This window comes from Olea europaea, chromosome 22, assembly GCF_002742605.1.
Source record: "Olea europaea var. sylvestris chromosome 22, O_europaea_v1, whole genome shotgun sequence".
Classification (NCBI taxonomy): domain Eukaryota; kingdom Viridiplantae; phylum Streptophyta; class Magnoliopsida; order Lamiales; family Oleaceae; genus Olea; species Olea europaea.
In genome coordinates, this window is record NC_036258.1 from 14984841 (window position 1) to 14994616 (window position 9776).

Consider the following 9776-nt stretch of genomic DNA (forward strand, 5'->3'; position numbering starts at 1 on the left):
GATTAAACCCCTGTTTGATCCTCATTACTTGAAAATGAAAATTGGAGGAATAGTATTTTTTAGAAAAATGAGTGGTTGAAAAAGAAGGAAAAATTTTCGATTTAAGTGTAATATTATTTTATGAAAGACTGTGTGGATGAAAATAGGAGAGAAAAAAATAGAATGTAAAGTAATTTAATTTAATGAAAATCAAACAGAGGCTAAGATTTAGATTCGATAAGCCTTAAGAATAATACAAATTTCGAGTCAATTATGTATCACAATAATAATAAATTGAATGTATTTTGGTCAAGAACGTGGATTATGGTGCCCAACGCCGTCAACAGTGGCGGCCGTGAAAAACTATTTCTTTTACCAAATTATATTAAAATATTATCTGCCGAAAAAATAAAATAATTTTTTGATAATGTTTTTTATTTTTTTTAAATATTATTTTCTTGGGTCAAATATTGAATTGAAGAAGGTGGCAAATGCATGTCACGCAATGGAGCTTCCAAGAAATCCCTGACATTTCCACTCCTACATTAAACACACCTATATATATATATTTTATTTTTCCAATGTATGTGTTAGGAAAACCCAGGCTTTTGTGTTCCATCTTCCATTGTTGAGCGCTCACTACGAAAGTTGCAAAGATTTTCATGTGTATTGGTTGCCCGACAGTCTCAGACTCAAGATCAAGAAAGTCCCGAAACTTGTTAATTTCTTGCTAACCTTTAATATTCTTCTCTTCTAAGGTTGACAGAACAAGTAAGGATTCGAGTGAATTTTTTTTTCTTGTTTTATGATTACTGACTTAAGCATCGAGGATCAGTTAGCGGGAACCTAGGTGGTCGCCTAAAAGCTTACAGAGAAGAACACTTTCAGGTACATCACAATCAAATTGGAGGGGTCTGTGTTTCATTTGCTGTCATCAAGTCTTTAGGAATCATGCTTCCGAACTTAAAAATAAGTGTTTTTTTTTTTGTGTGTGTGTGTGTATGAATAAGTTGGTTTCTCTTTAAAAAACTTATTTTGGAAGAAACTCTATTCTCGCCATCAAAATAATTTAGTTAGTTAGAGCATAGTTGGTTGTGCACTTACAATATAATTACTTATTTTTGTTAGTTCAAGGAAGCTTTTAGTTTTGATCCATAAAAACGTGTTTATTTCATTTGCTTCTCTCGAGTCTTCAGGAGTCATATATGGCTGAACTTAAGTTATCATGTAACTTGGTTTTAAATTCGTTTAAATAAGTTACTCTTTCTTTACGTTTAAGTGGAAAAGTTGTTATGGAGATCGCTGTCTTGCTATAAAAGTAAGTAACTTCATAAGAACATATTTGATCATGCATAATCAAAAGTTAAATTTACTTTTGAGTTACTTATCTCGCCAAATATGATTATCAAAGTTACTTTTTGTTAGTTTAAGAAATTCTGCAGTTTTTTATAAGTTGATTTTTATGAGCTTATATGATGTTCCTTAATCTTGCTAATCTTTGTATAAAACTATTAAGTTTGTAGTGTTTGTGGGATAATTTTGCAGAGTTCTGGTGGTAGGATAGGGATGGATACTGGTGATGTTATCAGAACTAGTAATAGCTTAAGAGCAAGCAGTAGAAGTCATGGCAGTTTGAGAGCAAACAGTGCGTCCATATGGAGGAACACGGGAATCGAAGCTTTTTCTCGTTCATCGCGTGACGAAGACGATGAAGAAGCTCTTAAATGGGCTGCCCTCGAAAAGCTTCCCACGTTCGATCGTTTGAAAAAAGGCCTTCTATATGGATCAGAGGGTGTGAATGAAGTTGATGTTCATGATCTTGGATTCCAGGATAAAAAGAATTTAATCGAAAGGCTAGTAAACGTCGTGGAAGAAGATAATGAGAAGTTCTTGTTAAAGCTCAGGAACAGAATTGACAGGTACTACAATTATGTCCTGTCTCCGTCCGGTGTATTCCAACCAGTTCAATATTCAAAATGTATTTCTATAACTTCTTTTGCTCCTCCAGAGTTGGAATTGACTTGCCGGCTATTGAAGTGAGATTCGAGCATCTAAATATAGATGCTGAAGCCTATACGGCAAGCAGGGCGCTGCCCAGTTTTATTAACTTCCATACGAATATAATAGAGGTAAAACGATTATCACTTACTTCATGCTATCTATTCCCCCCATAATTTGGTGTCGGCTACATGTTTCATGTTAGTTTTGGCGATCGTAATTCAATCTAACCTGTCTCTCTCTTTCTCAAAAGGGATTCTTGAACTCTCTCAATATAATTTCAAGTAGAAAGAGGCCTCTGTCTATCCTCAAGGATGTCAGTGGAATCATCAAGCCATGCAGGTACGAGGGCTAAATCGATTAATTCCTGAACTTAGCAGTTATTAATTTAATTCATTCATTAATGTCTTCATTTCCTTTAAGTTCGAGTTATGTACTAATTGAGAGTACTATTTTTTGCAGAATGACATTGCTTTTAGGTCCTCCGAGTTCTGGAAAGACGACTCTTCTGTTGGCTTTGGCTGGAAAGTTGGATCCTACTTTAAAGGCAAGGACTCTTCAAGTTTCATTCCTTCATAAATTATCAATTTTGCTTTATCAGTTTTAATTGACGAAACTGAAAATATTTACCAGTTTTCGGGAAGAGTCACCTATAATGGACATGGAATGGAAGAGTTTGTACCTCAAAAAACTGCAGCATATATCAGTCAGCATGATCTGCACATAGGAGAAATGACTGTGAGAGAAACCTTAGCATTCTCTGCCAGATGCCAAGGGGTTGGATCTCGCTATGGTTCGTTCAAAGTGATTCATTTATTTCGTTAACATTTGTTTTTCCATCTTTCATATTTTCTGACTTAGAATTTAGAATTTATATGTTGTACCGTATTAAGTAACTACTTGAGTCAAAATATTTGCAGAGATGTTGGCAGAATTGTCAAGAAGAGAGAAGGCAGCAAATATCAAACCTGACCCAGATATCGATATCTACATGAAGGTTATATATCAGTCTCTCCATGAAATAGTTTAGAACTTCTTGATTTGTAGCTTCCCTTTCTGTGTTTCAAAACTGATTCTCTCGTTATCAGTTAGTTCAAACAATGAAATTCAAACTAGAAACTCTATTTTTGGATAATCTAGTTATATTTAGAAATCAAGAACGTTATAAGTATTTGTTTCATAAGAATTGACAAAGTATAAAGGTGGCTTTCAACCTACTTTAATCTTTAGACTGTCTATGAAAAACACGTCGGAGTTACATTCAATGTCTCATTTTTTAAATTTCCGTCACTTCAATCAAATTGAATCAATGGTCTAACCTCATAATTTTGTTTCCAATATAGGCTGCCGCTACGGAAGGTGATGAAGCGAATGTGGTGACAGATTATATTCTTAAGGTTTTGGGGCTTGAAATTTGTGCAGATACTTTGGTCGGGGATGAGATGATAAGGGGAATTTCTGGAGGACAGAAAAAGCGTGTTACGACTGGTAAACAAACCCGATATTAAGAAAATGAAATTTTAATTCTGGTTTATTGATTTTATTCCGAGTGATAAAGTTTTCTGCAAACTGCAGGAGAGATGCTTGTTGGACCGGCAAAGGCACTTTTCATGGATGAGATATCGACTGGATTGGACAGTTCTACGACTTACCAAATTGTGAATATGCTGCGCCAGTATGTCCACATTATGAAAGGAACTGCATTTATCTCCCTCCTTCAGCCAGCACCTGAGACTTACGATCTGTTTGATGACATAGTCCTCTTAGCTGATGGCCAGATTGTTTATCAGGGCCCTCGTGAAAATGTTCTAGAGTTTTTTGAATCTATGGGTTTCAAATGTCCAGAGAGAAAGGGAGTGGCTGACTTCTTGCAAGAAGTAAGTAACCGGAACAAAAATAAATAAATAAATAAAATTGACGAGCCTTTTGCCTGCTATAAAACCACGTTGAACCTCATTGTCTAAAAGCATAAACTGTTAGAGAATGGACACAATTATTTCTTTAAATTTGGTCTTCTTAAAATTTCTAATGTGAAAATAAACAAATATGCAGGTGACATCAAAGAAGGATCAGCAGCAATATTGGGCACGTAGGGACGAGCCTTACAGGTTTATCCCAGTCAGGGAATTTGCAGAGGCATTCCAATCATTCAGTGTTGGAGTGCGAGTTGGGGACGAACTTGCAACACCCTTCGATAAAAGCAAAAGCCATCCCGCGGCTTTATCAACCCAAAAGTACGGTGTTGGAGAGAAAGAGCTACTTAAAGCTTGTAGTGACAGAGAACTCTTGCTGATGAAGAGAAACTCATTTGTCTATATCTTCAAAATTTTCCAGGCATGTATTTTTTACAGAATGTTCATCTATTTTTTACATGGAATTCAATTGTTAATAAATTTTTTTTTTTTTTTTTTGGTATCCTTTTTCAGCTTACTTTTATGGGGCTAATCGCGATGACAGTTTTCTTTCGAACTGAGATGAGCAAAAACAATGTAACCGATGGAGGAATATATACTGGCGCACTGTTTTTCACTGTCATTATGATCATGTTTAACGGAATGTCAGAGCTTGCCATGACAATTTACAAACTTCCTGTCTTCTACAAGCAAAGGGATATGTTTTTCTTCCCCCCATGGGCATATGCACTTCCATCTTGGGTCCTGAAAATCCCTATTACCTTTCTTGAAGTTGCTATCTGGGTATTTTTGACTTACTACGTGATTGGATTCGATCCAAATATAGGAAGGTGAGAATTAAACATTTGTAGCATGTTTGGTAGAGAGGCTTGGATAGTAATAACAATCTTAAGAAAGAACCAGAAGCTAAAATTGTTCAGTATACTATCTAATTGTGTCAAATACTGCAGGTTGAGACATGTATTGTGTATACTTTAGATAGGTCCCATTGTTAAGAGTAACCTGATCTTGAAATAACTATTAATTAAGATTCTTTTTTGCAGGTTTTTCAAGCAGTACTTGCTACTTTTATTGCTCCATCAGGCAGCAGGAGCATTATTCAGATTTATTGGGGCAATGGGGAGGAATATGATTATAGCAAACACATTTGGCCTATTTTCATTGCTCCTACTCTTTGCATTAGGTGGTTTTGTCCTGTCAAGAGGTAAAAAAACAATGAAAATTGAATGTTTAAATAGATTATGTATATATTCATATAATCTATTTTCTCATATCATAAATTCTGGTTGGTGTTACAGAAGAAGTAAAGGGTTGGTGGATATGGGGTTACTGGTCCTCTCCATTGATGTATGCACAGAACGCAATTCTCGTGAATGAGTTTACTGGGCACAGTTGGAGTAGAGTAAGTGAATGCATTCACCTGTACTTTCATGGCATGTCTGGTAGGGAGGAACAGATAGTATTAGATAGTGTTAATGAAGAAAAAAAAAATCTAAAAATCTTGATCAATATACTATCCAGTCCTTTTTGGTATTGCATAACAATAAAAAAACATGCACTGTGAANATTAAACATTTGTAGCATGTTTGGTAGAGAGGCTTGGATAGTAATAACAATCTTAAGAAAGAACCAGAAGCTAAAATTGTTCATTATACTATCTAATTGTGTCAAATACTGCAGGTTGAGACATGGATTGTGTATACTTTAGATAGGTCCCATTGGTAAGAGTAACCTGATCTTGAAATAACTATTAATTAAGATTCTTTCTTGCAGGTTTTTCAAGCAGTACTTGCTACTTTTGTTGCTCCATCAGGCAGCAGGAGCATTATTCAGATTTATTGGGGCAATGGGGAGGAATATGATTATAGCAAACACATTTGGCCTATTTTCATTGCTCCTACTCTTTGCATTAGGTGGTTTTGTCCTGTCAAGAGGTAAAAAAACAATGAAAATTGAATGTTTAAATAGATTATGTATATATTCATATAATCTATTTTCTCATATCATAAATTCTGGTTGGCGTTACAGAAGAAGTAAAGGGTTGGTGGATATGGGGTTACTGGTCCTCTCCATTGATGTATGCACAGAACGCAATTCTCGTCAATGAGTTTACTGGGCACAGTTGGAGTAGAGTAAGTGAATGCATTCACCTGTACTTTCATGGCATGTCTGGTAGGGAGGAACAGATAGTATTAGATAGTGTTAATGAAGAAAAAAAAATCTAAAAATCTTGATCAATATACTATCCAGTCCTTTTTGGTATTGCATAACAATAAAAAAACATGCACTGTGAATTTTCATCACGTTTTCCACACTAACTGCGTCAGCTGACTGTGATTTTCTTTTTGTATCTCAAAGATAATAAATGGAACTGAATTGGGAGTTTTGGTGATGAGGTCTCGAGGATTCTTTCCTCAAGCATATTGGTATTGGCTCGGATTTGGGGCATTATTTGGCTTCGTATGGATATTCAACATCCTCTTTGTTCTTGCTCTCACGTTTCTCGACCGTGAGTTTCTCTCCTCTCCATACTTTGAAGAATTTTCTCAATTAAGTTCAAGAATTAATAAAGTTCGAAAATTTTGCAGCATTCGAGAAGCCTCAAGCTGTATTACCAGAAGAAAGTGAAGACGATGTCCCAAAAGGTGGATATGTGAGCCAAGTTCCAGCTCAAGGCGATGATAGAACACGGAGAAGCATTTCCTCAGAATCCTCATCCATGAGGACAGATGCCATTGAAGCCACTCAGAATAAAAAAAGGGGAATGATTCTTCCATTCGAACCACATTCCATCACTTTTGATGACGTTAGATACTCCGTTGACATGCCAGCGGTACGTAGTAATCTTGAAAATTTGATATATTCTTTTATTACGAGATGTTATATGGTGTTGAACCACTTCATCTATAAGTTTAAGTTGTCACAAAGGTGATACATTCATTTATTTAATTTAAGGCTTCAAACATGTTCCGCCACATGCTGTCCAAATATATTCTTTTATTAAAAACCTGGCACGTGCACAACTTTTCATAAATGGGCAGTGGTGAGACTAGAACTGATAATTGAATCAGTTTATCTCAAAGTTCAACCTATTAATCAAAGAACATATTTAGTTATAAGAATTTATTCTTAAAACGATGTGCATATTATGTGGTGAATCGAAGTAACAGATGACCCTCAATATAATCTCAAAATTGACTTGCAGGAAATGAAAGCTCAAGGCGCTGCTGAAGATAAATTGGAGCTTTTGAAGAGTGTAAGTGGAGCTTTTAGGCCAGGAGTTCTCACAGCTTTGATGGGCGTTAGTGGGGCTGGTAAAACAACTTTGATGGACGTTTTAGCAGGCCGAAAAACCGGAGGATATATTGAAGGTGATATCAAAATTTCGGGGTACCCAAAGAATCAAGAAACATTTGCTAGAATTTCGGGATACTGTGAACAAAACGACATCCATTCACCTAATGTTACTGTTCACGAGTCCCTTATTTACTCAGCTTGGTTAAGGTTGTCTCGAGATGTCAATTCTGAAACTAGAAAGGTTGGTAGATCTTAAACTAGAAGGGATTCATCATGGTAACTCATGATTGATAATTTGATTTTGACTTTTCACCTATTATCTGCAGATGTTTATTGAGGAGGTAATGGAGCTTGTAGAACTTACCCCGTTAAGAGGAGCACTAGTTGGGTTGCCGGGCGTCAGTGGTCTCTCGACTGAACAACGCAAAAGGCTTACTATTGCAGTCGAACTTGTAGCTAACCCCTCGATAATATTCATGGACGAGCCAACTTCCGGGTTAGATGCACGAGCTGCTGCAATTGTGATGAGAACTGTCAGAAATACAGTGAACACTGGACGAACAGTTGTATGCACTATCCATCAACCTAGCATCGACATATTTGAAGCATTTGACGAGGTACGATAGTTAATATATAGATATACTTACTATTCATGTTATTAGCTATGAATGAGTTACTAACTGTAATGTGATCTTGTAGCTATTTTTGATGAAACGAGGAGGGCAAGAGATATATGTTGGACCACTGGGTCGCCACTCAACCCATTTGATCAGTTATTTCGAGGGAATTCAAGGAGTAACTAAAATTAAAGACAGTTACAATCCAGCAACTTGGATGCTCGAAGTTACTTCTTCTGCGCAAGAACTACTTTTGGGAGTTGATTTTGCTGACCTGTACAAAAACTCAGAACTATACAAGTTAGTTCGTTCACATGAAAATCAATGTGTTTGATCTGCGTCAAAGTTTTGAGTGGTAAGCTAATCGTGTTCATCATATGGTGTAAACATTGCAGGAGGAACAAAGCATTGATTAAGGAATTAAGCGTCCCTCGTCCCAATACAAAGGACCTGTATTTCCCTACTCAATATTCTCAATCTTTCATCACTCAATGTGTGGCTTGCTTGTGGAAACAACATTGGTCATACTGGCGTAATACGCCTTATACTGCTGTCAGATTTATGTTCACAACTTTCATAGCCCTGACATTTGGGACAATGTTCTTCGACCTTGGCTCGAAAAGGTATGTGAATGTTTGGCTATCATGATGTTCCAAGTGACCTTTCTTACTAACATAAAATACTTATTTTCGATGTAGGGATACACAACAAGACTTGTTTAATGCTATGGGCTCAATGTATGCTTCTGTACTCTTTTTGGGGTTCCAATACGGTTCGACAGTACAGCCTGTGGTGGCAGTCGAACGAACAGTCTTTTATAGAGAGAGAGCAGCAGGAATGTATTCTGCATTACCGTATGCCTACAGTCAGGTGATAAACTAAACCAGTTAAAACTCAAAACTTTCATGTTGGTCACTAAAATTAAATTTTGATACAATTCGATCATTTCACCAATGTTTTTGAACACATTGTGTAATTCTTTGAAGTTGAGATTTGCTTACAAATTTTTCTCATTTGTTGCAGTTTCTCATTGAAATCCCATACGTTTTCATTCAATCGATTATATATAGTGGCATTGTCTATTCGATGATGAGCCTCGAATGGACAGCTGAAAAATTCTTGTGGTATGCGTTCTTCATGTTCTTCTCATTATTGTATTTCGTCCTCTATGGTATGATGACCGTGGCTGTCACTCCAAATCACAACATCGCTGCCATTATCTCCACTTTCTTCTATGCATTCTGGAACCTGTTCTCCGGATTTATCGTCCCACGACCTGTAAGTTGTAGCAACACATATTTTTTCATTAACTTATTTTCTTCTTTAATACTGTCAAGTACTGTGAAATCCTGCGTACCAAACAAGTCATATCTAATGCTTCTGACGTTATTAACAGAGTATGCCCGTATGGTGGAGATGGTACTGTTGGGGAAACCCCGTGTCTTATAGCTTGTACGGTTTCGTAGTATCACAATTTGGGGATGTACAGGATCAGCTCGAGGATGGCCGAACAGTGGAACAGTTCATAAGAAGTTATTTCGGATACAAACATGATTTTCTTGGAGCAGTTGCTGGCATAATTCTCGGATTTGTCATCCTTTTCACCTTCATCTTTGCTTATTCCATCAGGGCATTCAACTTCCAGAGGAGATAATTAGATGCTACTATTTAGTTTATCAAGTCAATACAGTACCATAATCCTTTATCCGTTGGTTTGTGTGCCTACACAAGGCTGGACAATCAAAAGAAAAATGACTTAAATGCCTCTGTCTTATCTTATTCAATTCTATTCAATCCATCGTATTCCAAATATACCGAGTAAAAATAGTCGTTTGTATAGGAAATGTGGCTTGTCATGTACTACTAGATGGTCCAATTGTGTACTTTTTTTGAACTTTTTTGTTCTGATCGTACTTTTTTTTTTATTGAATTATAATTGAGATACTTTATATAAGTGTGGATTATTTGTCTA

At 36.3% G+C, this 9776-nt stretch overlaps 1 protein-coding gene across 2 annotated transcripts; it reads left to right on the forward strand.

Moving 5' to 3' along the window:
• Positions 1 to 559: 559 nt before the first annotated feature.
• On the forward strand, positions 560 to 9776 carry LOC111371809 (pleiotropic drug resistance protein 1-like). Of its 2 annotated transcripts, none has more exons than XM_022993982.1 (22): positions 560 to 867; positions 1525 to 1898; positions 1988 to 2108; positions 2231 to 2319; positions 2440 to 2524; positions 2611 to 2770; positions 2898 to 2974; positions 3321 to 3465; positions 3553 to 3854; positions 4030 to 4311; positions 4404 to 4720; positions 4934 to 5094; positions 5189 to 5292; positions 6249 to 6399; positions 6479 to 6723; positions 7096 to 7428; positions 7514 to 7804; positions 7887 to 8104; positions 8200 to 8427; positions 8503 to 8674; positions 8828 to 9082; positions 9201 to 9776. In XM_022993982.1, the coding sequence occupies exons 2-22, from the start codon at positions 1546 to 1548 to the stop codon at positions 9456 to 9458; spliced, it is 4347 nt and encodes a 1448-aa protein (XP_022849750.1). In that variant the 5' UTR covers positions 560 to 867; positions 1525 to 1545; the 3' UTR covers positions 9459 to 9776. The 2 variants fall into 2 exon arrangements, with proteins under 2 accessions (XP_022849750.1, XP_022849752.1); XM_022993984.1 differs by lacking the exons at positions 4934 to 5094; positions 5189 to 5292 and adding exons at positions 5664 to 5824; positions 5919 to 6022.

Bases quoted from the DNA above. Each gene is read 5' to 3' on its own strand.
- LOC111371809 (XM_022993982.1), top strand. From the start codon at position 1,546: ATGGATACTGGTGATGTTATCAGAACTAGTAATAGCTTAAGAGCAAGC. The intron at 5,095-5,188 runs GTAAAAAAACAA...TTGGTGTTACAG, and splicing joins TGGTTTTGTCCTGTCAAGAG to AAGAAGTAAAGGGTTGGTGG. The intron at 5,293-6,248 runs GTAAGTGAATGC...TGTATCTCAAAG, and splicing joins CTGGGCACAGTTGGAGTAGA to ATAATAAATGGAACTGAATT.